The sequence below is a fragment of the Thecamonas trahens genome (genome assembly GCF_000142905.1).
Source record: "Thecamonas trahens ATCC 50062 unplaced genomic scaffold supercont1.56, whole genome shotgun sequence".
Classification (NCBI taxonomy): domain Eukaryota; order Apusomonadida; family Apusomonadidae; genus Thecamonas; species Thecamonas trahens.
Genome location: NW_013657624.1, coordinates 211,132 through 232,550, shown reverse-complemented (window position 1 = coordinate 232,550; position 21,419 = coordinate 211,132). Strand labels below are relative to the sequence as shown.

Below are 21,419 nucleotides of genomic sequence, written 5' to 3'. Positions count from 1 at the left end.
AGGCCCCCCACTACAGCGCGGACCTCCTCGACTCGGTCATGTTCAAGGTCGGCATCCTCGCTGCCATCCGCTCCAAGGCGCTCGGCGGTGCGTGTGTCGGCGTCATGGTTACAGCCTCGCACAACCCCGTACCGGACAATGGGGTTAAGCTTGTCGAGCCGTCGGGCGACATGCTTGTGCCCGAATACGAGAAGATCGCTGTCGCCATGGCCAACGCGTCGACGGTCGATGAGCTGGCCGAGCTTGCTGCGGCCGCTCTCGCTGCCGCAAGCGTAGCGCCCGATGCCCCGGCTGCTGTCCGCTACGGCCACGACACCCGCCCCTCGGCCAACCGGCTTGTTGCCGCCCTCGAGGCTGGCCTCGCAGTCCTCCCTGCCGTCGACGCCATCCCTGTCGGCCTTGTCTCCACCCCTCAGCTCCACTATCTGGTCAAGGCCAGCAACGAGCCTCAGTTTGGCATCGCCACTCTTGACGGCTACAACAACAAGCTCATCGCCGCCTATACTCAGCTGCTGGAGGCCGGTGGCGCCGGGAACGGCGAGTTTGACGCCGGTAAGCTCTTTGTCGACGGCGCCAACGGCGTCGGCGCGCCCGCGCTCGCCGCGCTCCTCGCCGCCGCTGGGCCCGACTTTGCCCTACACGCCTCCATCGTCAACGACGGCAGCGACCCCGAGGTGAACATTCTCAATCATGAGGCCGGCGCCGACTATGTCAAGTCGAACCAGATGCCGCCGCCGGTACTCGCCGAGACAGCCGATCGCTGCGCCGCCTTTGACGGAGACGCTGACCGCGTCGTCTACTTTTTCAACTCGCCGTCCGCGGGCTTTGTCCTCCTCGACGGCGACAAGCTGGCCTCGCTCATGGCCGACTACATCTCATCGACGCTGCAGGTCCTCGTCGACGCCGGCCTCGTCGCCGCCGACGAGCTCTCGCTCGCCGTCATCCAGACCGCCTACGCCAATGGTGCCTCCACCACCTACCTCCGCAATGAGCTCGGCGCTACCGTCGAGTTTACCAAGACCGGCGTCAAGCATCTGCATCACGCCGCTCTGGCCTACGACATCGGCGTCTACTTTGAGGCCAACGGCCACGGCACCGTCGTCTTCTCGCCCAAGTACGTCGAGACGCTCGCCCGTGTGGCGGCGAACCCGGACCTTGCCACCGCCCCGCCGGCTGCCGCCGCCGCCACACAGCTCGGCCTCCTCCCCGCCGTCGTCAACCAGGCCGTTGGCGACGCCATCTCGGACATGCTCTTCATCGAGGCCATCCTCCGCATCCGCCGCCTCTCGGTGGCAGACTGGGCCGCCCTCTACACCGAGCACCCGAACCGGCTGACCAAGGTCGCCGTCGCCGACCGCACCGTCTTTACCACCACCAACGCCGACCAGCAGCTTGTCGAGCCGACAGGTATGCAGGATGCCATAGACGCTCTCGTTGCTCCTGTCGATGCCGGTCGCGCCTTTGTCCGCCCCTCGGGCACAGAGGACGTCGTCCGCGTCTACGCCGAGGCCTCGTCGCAGGACGCCGCAGACGCTCTCGCCCTCGCTGTCGCAAAGCTCGTCTATGACACCGCCGACGGCGTCGGCGAGCTCGTCACCTCGTTTTAGCTCCATCAAAGTATCGCCTCTGCTGGCTTGGCTGCAACTCCTTGCTCCATCACCGTTTCCAGCCCTTGCCTCCTCCACGCCCGCTACTGCCGCTCTCCCCTCGTGCCTTACGCGCCGCCTTGCGCGCCGCCGCCTCGGCCCGCAGCGTGTCGAGTCGGTCGAGGAGATCAGTGCGCTCGCCGGGGAGGCTCGCTGCCACCGCCTCCGCCACCTGCCGCCAGTTTGAGCCGTGGAGCGAGATCTTGAGGTGGAGGTGCTCCCAATTGCGGTACGTTCCGTGGTTGAGTTTGAGCGTCGAGAACCGAAAACCGGCCGGCTCCTTGGCCATGGCGGCCGCCACTGACGCGCCAAGCCCTGTCGCCGCCAGCTGAAATATCGCCATCTTTTCGGCTGCCGTGCACTCGGAGAGCGCGTCGACGTGCCGCCGCGGCGTCACCACCCACATCGGCCGGCCTTTTGCGTCCAGCCACATGCACGCCTCCTCGTTGTCGGTCACAAATGACTGCCTCGCCTCGACACTCGCGGTCTCGCACGAGAGGCAGGTGAGGCCCGAGTTGTATGGGCCGTCGCGGTCGACGTTGCCGTAGTACACTCGAACGCCGTGCGCACGGATGGGCGACTTCTTGCCCCGCACAGCATGCTTGAACAGCAACAGCTGCCAGTGGTAGTCAACAAGGCCCAGATCGACTTCGAGCACATTGATCACCGCGTCCACAAAGGCAACAAAGTCCTCGGTCTCACTAGCCATCGCCTCGACCAGACCTGTCGGTCGGCCGATGTCGGAGCCCAAGCCAGAGTCCGTCCCGTCGCGATCTTGGGTCAGAGCCAGGCCATACTCGAACCACTGCCGAGTAAAAAAGATGAGCGGCGGCGCCGAGACGCCGTGACCGGCTGCTGCAGCCGATGCCGCCACTTTGGCTTCGATGCGCGATTCAACGATGAGGCCCGAGACGAGCTCCTCCCGCCACGCCAGCTCGCCCTTTGCTTGCGAGACAGGGATCCACACCTCGCCGACACCCTCAAAGCTGCGGCCTGTCGTGTTGAGCGCAGGTCGTGGGTCGCCGACTCGTCCCGTCGTCTCTGCCATGCTTCCAACTTGGCTTCCGCCCTTGCCTCGCTCGCTGTGTTTCGTGTGTGGCGTGTTCGGACGAGACTCCCCGCCACCCGCCACACCACCGCCAGCAAGCGCTCTCAGCGTGTGATTGTGTTTCATTATAGATTAAAGATCCATGGAAGCGAGCATGTCTGCGGGATTGTAGTCGGTGCCGGGTGTAGTCTTGGGCGTCTTGAGGGCGGCCGAGAGAAAGTCTGCCGTGCGAACGTTGAGCGTGCCGAGGCCAAGGCCAGGGTTGCCGAGCGTGTCAACGTCGCCCGGCTGCGGCGACGAGTCGACGCGGCCAGATGGATGACTCTGCTGGACGCCAAACTTGCGGTTGAGAAGAGCGTTACGGGCCTGGTGCTGGGCGTTCTTGGTGCCGATGCCGTTCGCGAGCTGCTGCTGCGCCAATAGTTGTTGTGCCGAGGTGCCGGTCATAGCTGCGACTTGCTGAATCGGGTCGGTCAATGACTCGATGAGCGCTAGGGCGGCAGCGGCAACACGCGACGAGCGCGCCAGTGCCGAGAGGAGCACTGTCGATCGCGCGAGCGCCGCACTGTCGCCAGCGCGGAAAAAGACAAACGCCAGCGTGACAAGCGTTGGCACCGCCGGCAGCGCCGTCGAGTGCAGCAGCCGTGCGCCCAACGGCGGCACGAGCTCGATGTACTCGACCGCCGACCGGCACATCTTGTTCATGCTCTCCTGGTTGCCACCAATACCGTGAAGAAAGCCGATGAACGTCGAGACGGTGGCGAGGACGAGGAGGGTGAGCGGACCAAAAGCGAGGTCGGGGTTGGGCACTCCGGCCGCCACGTCACGGAGGAAGAGCGTACGGATGGCCATCAGCCGCGCGAGCATACGGTCCAGGAGCGGCGCCGCGTCGGCGAGCGCACGCTTGCGGGACTCGACCTCGGCCGGCGACGAGCCGACTGGGTGCGTCGTGGTGAACGAGCTGAGGAGCGCGCGGAGCTCGGGGAGTGACGAAAACGCCGGGTCCCACTGGTCGAGCACAATCACCGAGGTGTCGACCGCCGCACGGACCACAGCCAGGTACCCGCGCTCGACCTCGGTCAGCCCTGGTGAGTCGAGGAGCATCGAGACCATCGAGAAGAGCTTGTCCGTCGGAATGGCCGAGAGAAGGAGCGTGGCGATCTCGCGTGAGAGCGGCCGGTACCCGCGCACGCTCGCCGACTCGGGGCAGTGCTCGCGGAGCTTGGCCTCTCCAATCGAAAACAGTGCGTCAGCGTCAGTCGACTCGATCTTGGCCAGCGTGTCCGCGTGCACAAGTGCAAAGAGGTTGGCCATCACAAACCGCGCCTGCTCTTGGTGAGCCGACGAGAGGACCATGCCTGTGGAAAACTTGGTCAGGAGCGCGTCGAGCTCCACAGAGTCGCCACAAGCCGCCACAACGGAGCTGCGGTCGACAAGCGCGCTCACCACCGTGTGCGCTGCCGAGAGGAACGTGCCCGCCAGCTCGTTGTTCACCCCCATGTACGAGAGGAAGAGCAGCGTGTGGGCGACGGCCGTGTCGACATCGCGCGCACCCGCGAGCTGCGGCACAAGCTCAGACGCGCGCTGCATCAGCTGCGCCGCCATCACCGCGTGCTTGAGTCCCGACGCCGCAAGCGCCATCGCCACGTAGAACTGGACGTGGACGGCAATGCTGAGCTTCGGGGGCGTGCCACCGGCCGCAAGCGCCTCAAACTCGCTCCGCCGCACCACAAGGCCGGGAATCGCATTGATGTACGTAAAGTACGTCTCCACGAGGAGCGCAAGCACCTGCTTCGACTCGGTCGTCTGGAAAATCGCCGGGAGCGGCGGGCCGGGCGGAAGCTTCACCATGCCGATTGGCGACGGCGAGACAGAGCCAGACGGCGCCTGCAGCGGCCGCGCCATCTTGCGCGGCCGCGACGCATCGGTTGCGCCGAGGTGGCCTTCGCCGTCATCGTCGCGCCGCCGCTTGCTGTTCGCCGCAGAGGCGTCGCCGGCCTCGGCGCCGGCCGCAGGCACCTCGGCCGGCCCAAAGAGCTCAGTCTCGGTCATGTTTGAGAGCGTGAGGAGGTTCGGAAGCGGCGACCAGGTGTCGAGGCCCGGCGGAAGACCGTTGGCCACCACATTAAGCAAGTCGAGCTGGAGGCCGCCGACCCGGTTAGCCACCCGGCCGGCCAGTGGCGGGTCCGCCACCAGCGGCGACGGCACCGTCGGAATCTCCGTCGCCATCACCCGCGAGTAGGTCACCGGTGGAGCCCCAGCTAGCGGTGCGCCGGCGTACAGCCCAGGCATCGGCTGCACCGATGACGCCGCAGACGACGAAAAACTGCCGGGCGAGTAGCCACCGACGAACCCGGAGGTAGCGGCCATGACCGGCGTTGGCATCTCACTCGCCTGCGGGACAGTCGCGCCACTCGCAGTCGTCGGCGCTGATCCCGAGCCTGACCCGGTCGACGGCTTCGGGCAGCCCGAACTGTTCTTTGAGGCAGATGACTTACGGCGTTTGGCCTCCTTGGCCGCATTCCGGCGCTCGGTGGCAATACGGTCGACCTCTTCGATGGGCACCGAGCCGGGCTTCACTGCCGGCCGCCGGATGCGGTCCATCTCAAAGGTGCACTCGCGCTTGCGGCGGACGCATTGCGTGCATGGCGGCCAGCCGGAGCAGCGACGCTTGTTTGTTCTGCAAAAATCGCACGCCTGCGAGACACGCTTGCGATTCGGCATGTCAGCAGAGGTATCGGCTTGGATTGGTTGAAACTAGGTAACGACTGGGTCAATTCCAGGGAAGCAAGACGCCGGGGATGTTGTCAAGATGCTATACTTGTGGAGGATGGGGATGTAAGTGAGGTGTAAGGGGGGCAAGAGGATAGGAGGTGGGCAACGTTCTGTGGGTCGTCGACCACTGCCCCCCGCCCCTTCTCCGCACCTGGTCAACTCAATAACAAAAAACAAACGCTCGCGTGGGATGATGCCAACCATGCCAAACGTACGTGCAAATTGCCTCAAAGCACCAGCCTTCACGAAGCCGAGCGAAAAAAGCTTCGGTTGACCAGAGTCTACGTAGTGACAGCGAAGCCAAGTCGCGGACCTCGTCAGCTGCCACATACACACGCCCACGGGGATGACAAAGGGGGCCGGAACCGACACACCATGCCGAAGGCATCCCAAAGAACCCCCCCTTCCTCCCCACACACACATCATTCACCATGGTAGGCATGGCATGGCCGCACATTGCCCAATTGCGGATGCGTTGGCTGGCCAACTCACATACCGTACGATGCACTGAATGAAGTCGAGTGGTGGCAAGCTGGATAGATCTCGATCAACCTTTGCCGTTTTTTCATGGAACATTTTTCAGGGGATGAGGCTGGCAACGGAGACCAGACGAACGACTGATGCGGGCATTTTTTGACCGCTGACCAAAAGTCGGCCCAACCCAACGGTGTTCCCTAGGGGGGAGGGGGAGCTACATAGGACTAAGTATTTACCATACGAACACCATAACGCGCGCCAACTACCATACGTATCAACATACCTGTTGGTGACCTTGGAGGGACAGAAAAATACCTGCTAGCTCCAGAAGGGGCCTCACGAGTCGGCAGAGTGGGGTGTCGCACAATGCGGGATTTCTGTTTCGTCTGGTCAAGGTCGGCGAAAAATCCACCGAGGTACCTCCAATTAGAAGTGATTGGCAACAACCCGCGCAGACACTCACTCCGGCAAATAACCACCTGAACCAGCCATGAAACATCCCGCATCTCCCCGTACGCCTGCACTGCCGACAGAAAGCGCCCCAACAACCGTACAACAGCTTCTCGCCCCATCCGCAAGCATCTAGCCTTTACAGCGACACTCCCTCCGGCATCAGCCAGCTTCGCTGAGCTACCAATGCACCGCGTGACGTTTGTCCAGCCATGTCAAACGTAGTGGAAACGCGAGCATCCGACGCACACACGTGTGGCGCTGCCTGTCACCGACACATTAGTCGCCACCAGCCGCAGCGCCTTAGAGGCACGGCTACCCGACAAGCATCACTGCGAGCCACGCAAACGGCCCGCAAACGGCATTATCAACTCTTGCTGCGGCTCCGCAGGGCAGTCCCTGCCGGCGAGTCTTCATGAAGGTTGCTGGCTATGAAATTGCCAATCGCTGTGCTGCATAGTCGACAACAATCCCCCGCATCCACGGCTCACAGACATGTGCCCGAGCGCAGAGGCAGAGACTGGGCGTAAACGCTTGAAACACGAGCTACTGTGGGACAATAAAGTCGCCATCGAGACCCTTGCGCTTCTTGCGCAGCATTTCGCGGATCGATGCCGCTGCCGACCGGTTTCCACCGCGCCCACCACCGCGTCCGCCGCCGCGCCGACCGCCGCGCCCGCCGCTGTTCTGCCCTCCGCGCCCAGCTGATGTGTCACCCGACTGCGGACGCCAATGCCGCTTGCGCGACGGCGGTGCTGGCGCAGACGATGCCGGCGGCGGCGCGTACATCCCGCCAAACGAAGCGGGGCCGCCAGGCCGCTGCGGCGCCGGTGGCGCGCCCGGTGCCCGCGGCGGGACCCATTCCTGCGGCGCAGCAGGGAGGGGCGGCCGCGACACGTTGCTGCCGTTGTGACTGCTGGCCGCGCCGCCGCTTGCGCCGCCGCCCGCCCACGGAGCAGGGCCCGGGTGCGGGAATGGGTTTGGTGTCCAGTGCGCGGTCGGCATGATCCGGCGCGCAGGCAGATGGCCGTGGACGTGTGGCATGAGGCTTGGCGCAGCCTGGAAGCCACGCGGCTGGTCGCGTTGCGGCACCCGCGAGTAGCCCCCGCGCCCGGGCTGCTGATAGCCGCGCGAGTAGTCACGCCCACGTCCACGCCCGCGTCCGCGCCCGCGCCCGCGCCCGCGCCCGCGCCCGCGTCCGCGTCCGCGCCCGCGGACCGGGCGGTCGTGTGCGCGCAGGATCGGCTTGGGCCGCTGGGCGCCCGGGATGAGAAACGGTCGGTGGGCCCGCTTGGGCGGGAGGCCGTACGCGAGGATCAGTGCATTGTTGTCGAACGGGATCATCGAGTACTTTGACGGGTCGCGCCCGCTGAACGGCTCGGCAGGATAAATAGAGGCCGGCCGGCGGGTTGCGCCGCACGGCCAGACAAAGCCAGCCATGGCGCCAGGCCACTCCTTACAGCCCGCCGCGACGAGTGCTAGCGCCCATCCAGGCTTTTGCTTCCCGCTGTTGGCTTGAGGCGCGGCAGCATCGGCACTCGCGGCAAACTCTGAGAGCTCGAGCGTCTGGGCCACCGAAGCGTCAGCCCGGACCGCGTAGTACGTGAGGCCCGGCAGCGAGCGAGCTCGCTCCTCGGGCGTGAGCTCGGCCTCCAGCGGCTCGAGCGCCGCCAGCAGCCGTGCTTCATCGATGAACGGGAGGAGGACTACGGCCTGCCATGCGTAGCGCTTGCCCTCCATGTCGAGGCCAAAGTCGAGCGGGTAAAAGTCGCGGATCGGCGAGTCGTCAGCAGTCATGAGCGCGCGGAACGGCGCCGGAATGGCGTGTCCGGATGCAGCTGGGAAGACTGCCATCAGCTGCTGGAACGGCTTGAATGGCTTGCCGAGCTCAAACTTGGCCTCAAACGTCTCGAGTGACGCGAGATCGGTCGCAAACGGCGCATAGTGATAAGGGTAGTACCAGTTCCACGACGGCACGCCCGAGTAGTAGTACTGCAGGACCCAGGCGAGGCCCTCCACGTACGCGTGTGCCACCACACTCACATCGGTTCCGGCGCTGCCAAACTTGAGCTCGTAGTACCGCTCGCGCCATCCAAAGTCACCGAGACGCGTCTTGTTCTCGGCGTCGGCGTCAGAGACGGTTGCCGCGCTCTTGACCGCGCTCTTGAGGTCGGCAGCAAAGGCTGTGGCGTCGTCGATAGGCTTGCTGCCAGTCTTGGTCACGCGCAGCGCCTGGTGCGGGTGCCCGCCAAGCGTGTCGTGCTCGAGGCCGAGCGTCTCTGCGTACGCGTGGCCCTTGGCGCGGTAAAAGCCCGATAGCTCTGAGAATACCTTGACCGAGCCCGGCGGGCCCGAGGCGACCTGCCGGATGCCGTCGTAGAGGGCGAGGAGGTCGGCGTCGCGGATCGGCGTCCGCGCCGCTAGCTCGCGCCGTGGCTCCGATGCCGACAGCGTCAGCATCGCCGCGAGATCCTCGGCCGAGTACTGCGACGCCTCGCGGGCACCGCCGCCCGCCATCGCCTGCCGCGCCGTTGCCGACGACGTCTTGCCGGCCGCCAGCGCGTCCTCGATGGCCTTGACATCGCTGGGCGCACGCGGAACGTGAGTGGCGTACCGGCGCACGAGGTTCCAGTGCTCGCGCTCAGCCGCCCGCGACGCAATCTCAGCCGTCCGCTGCTCGTCGCGAGCGTCGCGCTTGGCTGCATCGGCCGCCCGTTCGACAAAGATCGACTCTTCGTCGACTGCGAGCGCCGCGAGCACCGCCTGCGCCCGCGGCCAGATCAGACGCCCGTTCTCGGTAATGTACCCACCCATGGTGGGGAAGAGCGACTTGTACAGCTCCATGAGTCGGTCAATGGCGCCCTCGCGAATGTCGAGCGAGGGGAGGTGCGGGAGAAAGTCGTTACCCACGAGAAAGCAGAGAAACACATAGTCGTCGATGATGCGCTCAAGGTCCATGCCTCCGGCAACCGAGTAGTGGGGGCCCTCAAACTCTTTGGCGAGGTACTCGCGGAGGACCGGGATGCGGAGGAACTGGAACGGCGTTGCTGCGCTCGTCTCCTTGCGCTCGCCGGCCAGCGCGGCCTTGGCCTCGGCCGACGCAAACTTACACTTGTCTTCGGCGTGCCCAGGCTGGCCGCACACCTTGCAGATGAGTGGCGGGCCAAAGATGATGCGCTCGCGGAGGATGTAAAAGTGGGGCTCGTGGGTGGCGAGTGCGAGCATGATGAGGTCGGCGTCGAGGCCGTGAATGACGTGACGCTGGTTGGCGTCGTACCCGGGTAGCGCCCGCTGGACCCGGATAAACTCCATGATCTTGTGCTCACCCTCGCCAGGCACTTGCGCGTCCGAGAGAATGACCTCAATGCCAGCCCAGCCCGGGTCGGTCGAGAGCTTGAGCGAGATGTACCAACGGAGGTAGACGGAGAGCTTCGCCATGAACGGCGTGCCCGGGGTGATGACGTTCGAGTCAAAGCCGCCTTCGGTCTCCTCCGGCACCTCGCGCCCGAGCCGCAGCCACTCCTCGCGGAGTTGGACCTCGGCCGCAGCCCGCATCTCGCGCTCCTGTGCCGCGCGGAACCGGCGCGCGCGCTGCTGGTTCATCTTGGCCCGTGGCGCAACGCCATCGATGGCCATGTACAGAATCTTCCGTGGCCGGACACAGGCAAAGACCTTGTCGATGTACTCGAAGATGGCCAGATACATGTCGTCCTCGGTTGACGGCGCCGGCTTGTCCTCGGGGTGCGACGCCGGATGGATGATGCCGTTCATGTCGAGGTAAAGACAGTCAAACTCCATTCCGTTTGGGTTGGCCTTGGACGTATCCACCTCATCCTTGCCCTCATCCGGCACATCCTCCTTGACATCCACCACAATCCGTGGGTACCTCTTGGAGAGGTATCTGAACAGAGCAGGCACTGTCACGGGACGGATGTCATCATCATCGTCAACATCGTCATCAACATCGTCATCATCAAGGTCATCATCATGGTCACCATCGTCATAATCGTCATCATCACCATCACCATGAGTACAAGACGCACCACATCACACCACACCATATCACATCATATCACAGCTTGCCCATCCCGCCCGGCTTGTCCGACTTGCTCGCTCCAGTCGAGCTCGGGCACCAGCCCAACCCGCATGTCATCCATCCTCTTGCACTCCCCCCCTCTCCCCGCCCCTTTACCACAACCACGCTCATGGCCACCACAGCCATAACAGGCACCACATCAAGCACAGGAGCAGGCATATACTTACCTCCCATTGTTCTCCAACAACTACGTTCAAGAGTCGAGAGTGTCAGATTCGATGTCCGTCATGTCAGCTCATTGGCTACGCAGGCCAAGTAGAGGCGAGCGACCATGTCACAGAGTAAGGAGACCAACTCGGACGGATACTGACACCACCACCACCACAGCCACCACCACAGCCACAGCCACCGTCACCACCACACACACACCACCACAACCATACACACCACCACAACTACCATACGCACCACAACAACAACAACTGTACACACCACCACTGTGTGCACAAGTACAACCATAGCCACCACAGCCACCCACCCGAGTGACACAGAGTTGACGACAACCACCACAACCACCACAATCACAACCACAACCATCAACATCGTGGACAACAAGCCATGGCAGAGACCCATCTCGACCGACTGCTCACCCTTCTCACCACAGGCTCGTCTACGGCAACACGAAAGGCGGCAGCGTCCCAATTGGGCTCTCTGGTCAAAGCCAATGCCTCTCATCTGTTCCCTCTAGTGGCAAAGGTGAGACCGCTCCTCACATCGCCAGAGTGGGAGACACGGACGGCAGCTGGTGCTGCCATGGGTGCCCTGGCTGAGGCTACTCCGCCGTGGAACCCGGTCATCATTCCGCCGTCGGCTGCCGGCGCTTCCTCGTCGTCGGTCGAAGATCGCCCTTCCGCCGACTCGCGCCTGCTCTCCTTTGACTCGTTTGATATTGACGCCGTCCTCGCCAACGCCCGCCCGCTTGCCGGCTCGGCCGGGCAAGAGTACGACCTCGACCCCCGCTCGCTCTCTGCCAATCGCGCCACCCGGCTCGCTGCCGCCCGGGAGGCGCTCAACATGCGTCTCGGCCTCGGCGATAGCACCATCGGCGGCGACATGTTCGCAGACATGATTGCCGACGACGATCTGGAGATGAAGGCGACGACGCAGCCGGCGGGCTCCTCGGCCAGCTCCGCCCCGGCCGCCGAAGAGGTCATCGCCGACCTCGATGGGCTCTCGGCCCGCGAGCGGAACCAGCTCAAGCGCGACGCCCGCCGCAAGCGCGCCCGCGAGACCGGCGCCGTCTCGTCGGTCATGGCTCCGCCGACAAAAAAGACCAAGAAGCTCGCCCGCAAACGCGCTGTAGCAGGCAACAAGATCGTGGTCGAGGCTGTTGATGACGACGACCCGGCCGCCACAGAGTGGGAACAATACGCCACGCCCGAGTGGCCGTTTGAGCCGCTCACCGACGAGCTCCTCTACGACATCTTCAACGACCGCTGGGAGACGCGCCATGGCGCCGCCGCCGCCCTCCGCGACATCCTCAAGCACCATGCCGCTACGGCGGGCATGCACAACGGCGTGAGCCCGGCTGCAAACGCAGCCCTCCATGCCGCATGGGTCGAAGACACCGCTCTCCGCCTCTTCTGCGTCCTCCTCCTCGACCGTTTCGGCGACTACGTCTCTGGCCTCGTCGTCGCTCCCGTCCGTGAGACCGTGGCTCAGACCATGGGTGCTCTTGTCGCCCACATGGTCGACGACAACGTCCCGCGCTTTGTCTCGGCCCTCCTCGCCCTCCTCGACCATCCGCACTGGCAAGTCCGCCACGGCGGCCTCCTCGGCATCAAGTACGTCGTCCTCGTTCGCATGGACCTCGTCGCCGCCTGGCTTCCGCTCATCCTCCGCCCGGTCATGCGCCATCTCTCCGATGGCGAAGACGACGTCCGCGCTGTCGCGGCGCAGACCCTCGCCCCGCTCGCCTCCCACATCGTCGACGCCTTCCCGCGCCTCGTCGGCCCTCTCCTCTCCGTCCTCTGGGACGCCCTTCTCTACCTCGACGACCTCACCGTCTCCACCGCGGCCTCGCTCGAGCTCCTCGCTGCCACCTACGCCGCTGCCCCGCCTGACTCGGACTTTAAGCTGTACAACTACGACGAGACCGCCGATCCGGCCGCAGCCGCGGCCGCGGACATTGCCGCCGCCGGCTCGGCCGAGTCGAGCCACATGCTCCATGGCGCGCCGCCGGCCCGCCTCGCGCACCTCATCCCGCGCCTCTTCCCCTTTCTCCGCCACAACGACGCCGCCGTCCGCACCGCCACCCTCACCACCCTCTCCACCCTCCTCTCTCGCTCGTCCGGCGCATGGCTCTCCGCAGAGACCTGCATGGGTCCGCTCTTCCGCCTCCTCTTCCAGAACATGCTTCTCGAGACAAAGCCGTCGCTCGTCGCCGCCTCGCGCAAACTGTGGTCCGCTCTCCTCGCCCTCGACGACTCGGCCGCCTTTATCGTCTCGGTCACCTCGCCGCACCTGCTGGCGTGGACAAAGCTGCTTGTCACGCCGTCGGGCACCCAGCTCGACGCCTCGCTCCTCCTTATCCCGCAGCACTCGGCCCGCCTTCGGTCGACTGCCAAGGCGACTCGCGAGGGTGCCAAGCCGCAGCCCATGGAGGTGGCCTCGTCGAGCAATGCTCCCGCGCCAGCGCCGCCCTCTACACAGCCGGCCTCCGGCCTCGCTGCCGATCCGGCGCTCTCCTCAGTCTACGGCATCTCGTCGCGGACTGCCGGCGTGCGGATGCGGCTAAACGGGTCGGCTGCGCTCGGCCTCCTTGCCGCCGCGTACGCCGCCGCGCTTCCAACCGAGGCCAATCCGTTTGTCTCGCTCCTCTCGTCGCTTCTTGCCTCGCAGCTCTCGGTTGAGCGCCAGGCCGGTGCTCTGATCCTGGCCCGCTGGGCCCCGAACACCCCCGATCTCCGCTCGCCGCTCCTCGATGCTGTCCTCGCCTGCCTCGGGACCAAAGCGAGCGCTGTTCCCCTCTACGGTGAGCTCATGCTCCTCCTCGAGAGGCTTCGCGCCCAGATGGGCAACCTGGTGAGTCTCTTCACCTCGCACGGCCTCCCGCAGACCAAGGCAACACAAGCGCTCGCCGGTGCGCCATCGGCCGAGACTGACGTCCTCGCCGCCGCCGCCTACGTTGCCACCACCGCGTTTGCCGCCATGGACCGGGACATGCCGCTGACACGGACCGGCGACGCCGCTGCCGCCCGCACCGCTGCCCAGGACCAGCTCCTCGAGACCATCGGCTTCCTCCAGAGCTTGCAGGACAAGTTCCACCTGTGCGTACAGGCGACCGCTGCCGGCGCTGCTGTCGCACTTGCCCACTTTCCGCCCAAGCTCAACCCGCTGGTCAAGGCACTTGTCGCCGCCGTCAAGAAGCTCGATGTGCCCCTGCTGCAGGCCGACGCTGCCGCCCACCTCGTTGCCCTAGTCGAGGCTGTCCTCCCGCGGCTGCCCAAGGGCCCCGCCAATAAGATCTGCGGCTCGATGCTCAACGCGTTGGTTGGCGACCCGGCGACCGTCGCTGCCGCCGACTGGCCTGAGGCTCTCGCCGGCACAGACCGCGAGCCGGCTCTGCTCCCGGCCAACCTTGCGGAGCTTAATCCGCCCAAGCTGATCGGTGCCGACGCCGACCGTGCCGCTCGCGCTGCCATCGGTGCCGCCGCCTTTTTCCACGCACTCGCAGACTCGCTTGGCGCCTCGCTCTTCTCGCTCCTCCCACACCTCGAAACCAAGATCCTAGCCGCTGGCCTCGCGTCGCCGGCGACCGAGCCGCAGGCCGCCGTCCGCGCCCTTGCACTTCTTGCCACGCTTGCGCCGAAGCTTGCGGTCTCGCCAGAGGTCGAGGCCAAGGTGGCAAGCCTGCTCCCGGGTGTCTTTGCATGCCTGGTCGTCGCCAACGCGGCTGTCCGCCACGGCGCGTCACGCGCACTTGCCGCGCTTGCTGGCAGCTTTACGCTGACCGTCATGCAGACCGTCATCTCCTCTGTCCTTCCGCTCCTCGACGACGGCACGTCGCCGTTGCGGCGGCTGGGCGCGGCAGCAGCCGTCGACGCGCTTGTCGACGCGCTCGGCGACGATGTGCTCCCGTATCTCGTCTTTATCATTGTGCCGGTGCTCGGGCGGATGTCGGATCCTGTTGCCGCCGTCCGCACCGCCATGGCCAACACCTTTGGCTCGCTCATCAAGCTCATGCCGCTCGAGGCGGGCGCGCCGTCGCCCGCGGGCATGTCGGCCGAGCTTGTTGCCCAGCGGAGCGCCAAGCGGTCGTTCCTCGACCAGCTTCTCGATCCGACCAAGCTCGAGCCGTACGAGCTCCCGTTTACGCTCAAGGGTGGCATCACACTCCGCTCGTACCAGCAGGACGGGCTCAACTGGCTCGCCTTTCTCCGCAAGTACGCCCTCCATGGCGTCCTCTGCGACGACATGGGCCTCGGTAAGACGCTGCAGACCATTGCCATTGTGGCGGCGTCGGCGGTGGAGGCTGCAGCCGCGCCACACGCCACGCCGGCCTCACTCGGCCTGCCGACCCTGGTTGTCGCGCCGACGACGCTCGTCGAGCACTGGGCCATGGAGATGACCAAGTTTGTGCCCGATGGCATTCTCTGCCCGATCGCTTTCCGTGGGCCGCCCAAGAAGCGGCTGGAAGCGCTCCGCGGCTGGGTCACCGGTGTCGATGCCTACGCAGCGTGGATCAAGGCAGTGCGGAAGGCAGGCAAGAGCGCCAAGGGCGCCAAGGGTGGCAAGGGCGAGCCTGCTGTGGGTGCGCTGCCGCCGCCACCGCCGCCACCGCTCGCGTGGGCGCCACGGGAGCAGCGGCCGTCGCAGGCGCTGCCGGTGGTTGTGTGCTCATACGAGGTGATGCGCAACGACGTGGAGCTCCTCTCGCAGCTCCCGTTCGGGTACTGCGTCCTTGACGAGGGCCACGTGATCAAGAACCCCAAGTCGCTTGTGGCGCAGGCGGTGAAGCGAGTGCCTGCCTCGCACCGGCTCATTCTTTCTGGCACGCCGATCCAGAACAACGTGCTGGAGCTCTGGTCGCTCTTTGATTTTCTCATGCCGGGCTTTCTCTGGAGCGAGGGGCGGTTCCAGGCTGTGTACGGCAAGCCGATTGTGGCGTCGCGCGACGCCAAGTGCTCCGAGGCCGAGCAGGAGGCCGGGGCGCTGGCGCTCGAGGCGCTCCACCGGCAGGTTCTCCCGTTCCTCATGCGGCGGCTGAAGGAGGAGGTACTCGACGACCTGCCGCCCAAGATCATCCAGGACGTGTACTGCACGCTCTCGCCGCTGCAACGCGAGCTGTACGCAGCGGTCGACGAGGTCGGGCTTGGCGGCAAGGGCGCGTCGTCCAAGGTCCACATCTTCCGAACGCTCCAGTACTTGCGCAAGGTGATCAACCATCCGACGCTTGCGCTCACGCCGTCGCACGGCATGTATGCCGAGGTCATGGGACGGTACGCGCAGCCAGACAAGGCGCTGCACACGCTGGCACAGGCTCCCAAGCTCAAGGTCCTTGCCGAACTGCTGGAGCAGTGCGGGATCACCGGCGCACCGGAGACGCGGACAGGCGGCGGCGGGCATCGCGTCCTCATTTTCGCGCAGTCCAAGGCGCTGCTGGACCTTATCGAGAGCGACGTGTTTGAGAGCGTGCTTCCGGGCGTGACGTACATGCGGCTCGATGGCTCGGTGGCGTCGTCGAAGCGACAGGCCGTGGTCAACAAGTTCAACTCGGACCCGACCATCGACGTACTCCTCCTCACGACCTCGGTCGGCGGGCTCGGGCTCAACCTGACCGGCGCCGACACGGTGGTGTTTATGGACCACGACTGGAACCCGATGAAGGACCTGCAGGCCATGGATCGGGCCCACCGGCTCGGGCAGAAGCGGGTCGTCAACGTCTACCGGCTCATTGCCAAGGGCACGCTCGAAGACAAAATCATGGGCCTGCAGCAGTTCAAGCTCAACGTGGCCAACACCGTGGTCTCGTCCGAGAACTCGTCCATGCTCACCATGTCGACGGACCGCCTCATCGATCTCTTTGAGCTTGGCGACGACGCGGAATCCGGCGCCGCCGCAGGCTCGGCCGCGCCAGAATCCGCCGCCGCCGCCGCCGCCGCCGAGTCGGCCGCCGGCTCGTCGGGCCAGGGTGGCAAGCTGGGCGCCATCCTCAACTCGTTGGGCGAGCTGTGGGACGACGGCGAGTATCAGGATCAGTTTGATCTTGGTGCGTTTCTGGAGAGCATGCCTACAAAAGAGTAAACCGGCCTACGACGAAGGGCCCTCTTCGGCGAGCGCCTTGGAGAGCTCGTCGGCTTCCGAGAGCGACATCTTGACCGAGTGGCGCCAGGTTTGTGGGTTCTTGGCACGGCGCTGGGCAAGGCGAGCAGCCATGTTGGCGATCTCGTCGTTTTCGGTCTTGGCGTTCTCGGGCTCCTTGCGGCGGGCAGCAGCCTTGCGGAGCTTGACGCCACCCTTGAGTGCGGCGAGGATGCCGCCCATGCCGACCGGCCCGTTGCCGCCTCCGCTGCCGTCGTCGCCGCCTCCGCTCCCGGGCCCGTCGGTCTTGCGCAGAGACGCGCCCTGGATTGCGGCCGCCAGCGAAGCCATGCCGCCGGCAGGCATGGTGCGGGCTTTCTTCTTCTGCAGCCCCCCTCCGGCCGGCGGTGGTGGCGGTGGTGGCGGCGGTGGTGGCGGGCCGCCTGCCGGTGGCGGCGGAGGCCCGGGGGCTGGAGCAGCAGGCGCGGCAGAAACGGCGGCAGTCGTGGCGGTTACCACTTCGCGCTCCAGCTTGCTGATCTTTGCCTCGGCCTCAATGAGCTCGCCGCGCATCTTCTCGATCAGTGCGTCCGAGTCGCTGGCAGCTCGCGAGGCGCGGACCTCGGCCTCGAGCTCGGCCACCCGAGCTGCTAGGCTCTTGTTCTCGTCGACCACGGCGTCGACGTCGACATTGGACGCAGTCGGACTTGATGCGTTATCGATTTGGGCCTCCAGCTCGCTCTTTTCGCCAGCCAGAGTGGCGATCTGTGCCTGGAGCTCACTTGCCTCGCCTGCCCCAGCTGCGGCCTCGGCAGCCCGAGCCTCGGCAGCCTGGACCTTGGCCTCCAGCTCGCTCTTTTCGCCAGCCAGAGTGGCGATCTGTGCCTGGAGCTCACTTGCCTCGCCTGCCCCAGCTACGGCCTCGGCAGCCCGAGCCTCGGCAGCCTGGACCTTGGCCTCCAGCTCGCTCTTTTCGCCAGCCAGAGTGGCGATCTGTGCCTGGAGCTCACTTGTCTCGCCTGCCCCAGCTACGGCCTCGGCAGCCCGAGCCTCGGCAGCCTGGACCTTGGCCTCCAGCTCGCTCTTTTCGCCAGCCAGAGTGGCGATCTGTGCCTGGAGCTCACTTGCCTCGCCTGCTCCGGCGGCGGCCTCGGCAGCCCGAGCCTCGGCAGCCTGAACCTTGGCCTCCAGCTCGCTCTTTTCGCCAGCCAGAGTGGCGATCTGTGCCTGGAGCTCACTTTGCCTCGCCTGCTCCGGCGGCGGCCTCGGCAGCCCGAGCCTCGGCAGCCTGGACCTTGGCCTCCAGCTCGCTCTTTTCGCCAGCCAGAGTGGCGATCTGTGCCTGGAGCTCACTTGCCTCGCCTGCTCCGGCGGCGGCCTCGGCAGCCCGAGCCTCGGCAGCCTGGACCTTGGCCTCCAGCTCGCTCTTTTCGCCAGCCAGAGTGGCGATCTGTGCCTGGAGCTCACTTGCCTCGCCTGCTCCGGCGGCGGCCTCGGCAGCCCGAGCCTCGGCAGCCTGAACCTTGGCCTCCAGCTCGCTCTTTTCGCCAGCCAACACACTGATTTGCGCCTGGATCTCGGCAAGCTGTGAGTTGAGAGCGGCAGTCTTGGCCACCTCGGCCTTGTACTTTTCCACTGCCGTCCGTAGCCCGCCCTCGGCCTTCTTGTACCTTGTCTTGAGCGCCTCGAGCTCAGCCTCCACCGCCTCAACGCCCGACACCGCCTTGCTCTCGGCCGCCACCGCCCGCGCCTCCATCTCGGCCACCTTGCTCTCGGCCGCCACCGCCCGCGCCTCCATCTCGGCCACCTTGCCTTCGGCAGCATCAGCCCGCTCTGCCTCGGCATTCGCCTTGGCCTGCGCATCTTTTCCGCGCTGCACCGCTGCCTTGGCCACCTCGAGCGTCTTCTTCAGCTTGGTCTGCAACACGGCGACCTTGTCGGCTTCAGCTGGGCTCTCCCATCACATGAGTCAACCAAATAGCTTCTTTTCGCCATCGCCTTTACCCTGCATGCACTCCTCCATCCTCCTTCCCATCCCATCCCCCGAACAACATGCTGGCAACGTCGTCCACAGGTGCGTCTGCGTCTTCAGCCAAACCGCTGCCCATCACCATACTCACCGCCACCACATACACATGACAGACACGCTTATGTCTCAAGTTTCTCACACTCACACGTAGTCGTCGTCGTATACCCACGGTACAGCTGCAATGACAAAGTCAGGTGTGAGAGCGACTCAAACCAGGCTGGCTACCATGTGATGGTATCATCGAGGGGGAAATGCGGGAGGTGAAAAAGTAATAGCTCAAAAAAGGCAGCCGATGTGAAGAGAATTGGCCTCGCTCTAGCCCTGGTCCTCGCTCTCGCTTCTGAATGGCACCCTAAATGGCGGGAGGAACAAGCCATGCTTGGTCATGGCTGCACCTTGCTACAACAGGATGCTGCGTGACGTATTGCTTGTTAATTCAAACGATGAAGAGGCAGAGGCACGAAATGATGATTAAAAATAGCGCAAGGGCGGCAGGCCGGCCGCCCTTTGGCCCGTCATCATGATTCTCTCGTTGATATTATCGTTGAGCGTGGTCTCCTTCCTGCGAAACGGGGGGAGGCCACCACTCGACTTTTCACAACCCCCGTTCACCATGGCTGCCGGTATTGAGATGCACTTCCCGACCTGAAGAACAACGCGTACTGCGTTATCAAGGGTACGTATACCCATGCTCCTTCTTCATCTCATCCCCTCCCCTCCCGCCCAACTATCTTGCTTCTCCACTCCTTCCTTCTCCCGCCAATGCCCATACCTCCAACCAGCAATGACAATATTGGATTGTGGTGTGTGTGTGCACCATCGAAGCTCCCCACACCGCCCGCCCACCGCCCGCCTTCCTTCCCTCCCCATCGCTACTGCCGTACTCTCCAGAGCTCCCAACTTGCCTACCACATGCCCACGGGTATCATCCACACAGTCATACCCCTGACTTGTCTCCCGCTTCTCCCCACGTCCCCCCCACCTGTACCTCCTTTCGTCGCTCCCTTGGCGCCGAGAAGCGGCCTACGGTCGATATTTGGTATTTTTTGGCGAGGCGCTTGCTCTCCCCCCTCTCGCCCTCTACAACGCACACCCATGCGTACTCCTTTGCCAACTTGCCAAGTGTTTACATGCCTACTTGCTTTATACCCTCCCGGTTTCTCGCTCTTCATATCCCCTCTATCTCCCCCTTGGCCTCCCCCTCGCTTGCGCCTCTCCCGCAACCCTGTGTGTGGGATGGCTCGCCTCCGTCCACCGCCCGCCACTCACCGCCATGCCCATGCCACCAACGCAACCAACCACCCGACAACCAACAGGCGAGAACGTCTGCAAGATCACTGACGTCAAGCTCTCCCGTCCGGGCAAGCACGGCCACGCCAAGAAGTTCGTGACCGGCAAGTGCGTCCTCACCGACCGCAAGTTCACGGAGATTTTCACCCACCACTCGGTCTTCAAGTACTTCACCATGGCCAACGAGACCTACACCGTGTGCGACATCACCGACGACGACTTCCTTGCCCTCATGGATATCATGGATAACGACGGTGAGATGCGTGAGGACGTCCCGCTCCCGGATTCGGACTCGCTCGACGCTGATCTCGGCCAGCGATGCCGGTGAGGATGCCTGCATGGTCACCGTCCTTACCATCAAGATCGGCAAGGAGGACGATGCCAAGGAGCAGTCGCCAAGGAGCAGTCGCGCATTGTCAACGTCCAGGCCGTCAAGGACTAAGTACACCCGCTCTCCTCCCCTCACTCTGACACACCCATCCCCCATCCCCCACCCCCGCCCCCACCCCCGCCCCCGCCACCCGCTCAAAACCCGCCCAGCGACCCAAGCCAGCAGACGTCAGCTCAGAAGGCTACACTCGACTTGAACCCGCCCACAGATGTTCCGTGCGCTTTCTCTTCGCACTGCAGTGACTCCTGCGCTGACGAACCTCTTCTCCTCTGTCCCTGCCGTCTACGGTGCTGCCACCAGCCTTACCCGTGCCGGTGTTGAGGAGCGTGTCCTTCAGGTCGTGAAGAACACGCCCAAGATCGACGAGGGCAAGGTACGCCCACACCCCCCCCTCCCCCCCCTCCCCCCCCCTTCCCCTTACCTTCCACCGACTCCCCTACCCATACACATCATCCCCACTACCAACCACCCACCCCAATCCCATCCCAACTCTCCTCCACATCCACCTATCCACTCTCCCGTACACTCTCCCCATTATTCCCTTCTCTATCCACACTCCCGTCCATACACCCGCTCCGCTCCCTTGCTGCGCTTCAAAATCTTACCTCCCGCCCACACCCTCCCCATATATATATATATATATATATATATATATATATATATATATATATATATATATATATATATATATATATATATATATATATATATATATATATATATATATATATATATATATATATATATATATATATATATATATATATATATATATATATATATATATATATATATATATATATATATATATATATATATATATATATATATATATATATATATATATATATATATATATATATATATATATATATATATATATATATATATATATATATATATATATATATATATATATATATATATATATATATATATATATATATATATATATATATCTCTGCATATATATA

General features: G+C 63.8%; 8 protein-coding genes across 10 annotated transcripts in view; 4 read left to right on the top strand and 4 right to left on the bottom strand.

Annotated features, from left to right (window-relative positions):
- The window catches only part of AMSG_10356 (phosphoacetylglucosamine mutase), a 2,569-nt gene extending 472 nt beyond the window's left edge, over positions 1–2,097 (top strand). Inside the window, exon 2 of the mRNA XM_013898363.1 lies at positions 17–2,097. Coding sequence (XP_013753817.1) covers positions 17–1,607 — 1,591 coding nt within the window. The 3' untranslated portion in view covers positions 1,608–2,097. The remainder of the gene's footprint in view (positions 1–16) is intronic.
- Positions 1,657–2,728, bottom strand: AMSG_10355 (uncharacterized protein; the record flags this gene model as incomplete). The annotated part of the gene is made up of 2 exons (XM_013898362.1): positions 1,719–2,728; positions 1,657–1,676 (listed from the first exon to the last, which is right to left on the bottom strand). The coding sequence occupies exons 1-2, from the start codon at positions 2,692–2,694 to the stop codon at positions 1,657–1,659; spliced, it is 996 nt and encodes a 331-aa protein (XP_013753816.1). The 5' UTR covers positions 2,695–2,728.
- Positions 2,729–2,796: 68 nt separating this feature from the next.
- AMSG_10354 lies at positions 2,797–6,307 on the bottom strand (the record flags this gene model as incomplete). Of its 3 annotated transcripts, none has more annotated exons than XM_013898361.1 (2): positions 5,966–6,307; positions 2,797–5,509 (listed from the first exon to the last, which is right to left on the bottom strand). In XM_013898361.1, the coding sequence occupies exon 2, from the start codon at positions 5,416–5,418 to the stop codon at positions 2,827–2,829; it is 2,592 nt and encodes an 863-aa protein (XP_013753815.1). In that variant the 5' UTR covers positions 5,419–5,509; positions 5,966–6,307. The 3 variants fall into 3 exon arrangements, with proteins under 3 accessions (XP_013753815.1, XP_013753814.1, XP_013753813.1); XM_013898360.1 differs by having other exon boundaries at positions 2,827–5,509; positions 6,230–6,253; XM_013898359.1 differs by having other exon boundaries at positions 2,827–5,509; positions 5,685–6,034.
- A 210-nt stretch (positions 6,308–6,517) lies between these two features.
- Positions 6,518–10,688, bottom strand: AMSG_10353 (5'-3' exoribonuclease 2). Its single transcript, XM_013898358.1, has 2 exons — positions 10,660–10,688; positions 6,518–10,313 (listed from the first exon to the last, which is right to left on the bottom strand). Exons 1-2 carry the CDS (start codon positions 10,664–10,666, stop codon positions 6,943–6,945), a joined length of 3,378 nt encoding a protein of 1,125 aa, XP_013753812.1. The 5' UTR covers positions 10,667–10,688; the 3' UTR covers positions 6,518–6,942.
- A 362-nt stretch (positions 10,689–11,050) lies between these two features.
- AMSG_10352 (TATA-binding protein-associated factor 172) lies at positions 11,051–16,754 on the top strand (the record flags this gene model as incomplete). The annotated part of the gene is made up of 2 exons (XM_013898357.1): positions 11,051–11,100; positions 11,194–16,754. 2 exons carry the CDS (start codon positions 11,051–11,053, stop codon positions 16,736–16,738), a joined length of 5,595 nt encoding a protein of 1,864 aa, XP_013753811.1. The 3' UTR covers positions 16,739–16,754.
- AMSG_10351 (uncharacterized protein) lies at positions 16,690–18,758 on the bottom strand (the record flags this gene model as incomplete). The annotated part of the gene is made up of 3 exons (XM_013898356.1): positions 16,690–17,930; positions 17,974–18,682; positions 18,740–18,758. 3 exons carry the CDS (start codon positions 18,756–18,758, stop codon positions 16,745–16,747), a joined length of 1,914 nt encoding a protein of 637 aa, XP_013753810.1. The 3' UTR covers positions 16,690–16,744.
- Positions 18,759–19,548: 790 nt separating this feature from the next.
- Positions 19,549–20,382, top strand: AMSG_10350 (uncharacterized protein; the record flags this gene model as incomplete). Its single annotated transcript, XM_013898355.1, has 2 exons — positions 19,549–19,567; positions 20,081–20,382. 2 exons carry the CDS (start codon positions 19,549–19,551, stop codon positions 20,380–20,382), a joined length of 321 nt encoding a protein of 106 aa, XP_013753809.1.
- A 250-nt stretch (positions 20,383–20,632) lies between these two features.
- AMSG_10349 (acyl carrier protein) overlaps positions 20,633–21,419 on the top strand; it is a 1,300-nt gene continuing 513 nt past the window's right edge. Inside the window, exon 1 of the mRNA XM_013898354.1 lies at positions 20,633–20,818. Within this exon, the coding sequence (XP_013753808.1) occupies positions 20,654–20,818 (165 nt within the window). The 5' untranslated portion in view covers positions 20,633–20,653. The remainder of the gene's footprint in view (positions 20,819–21,419) is intronic.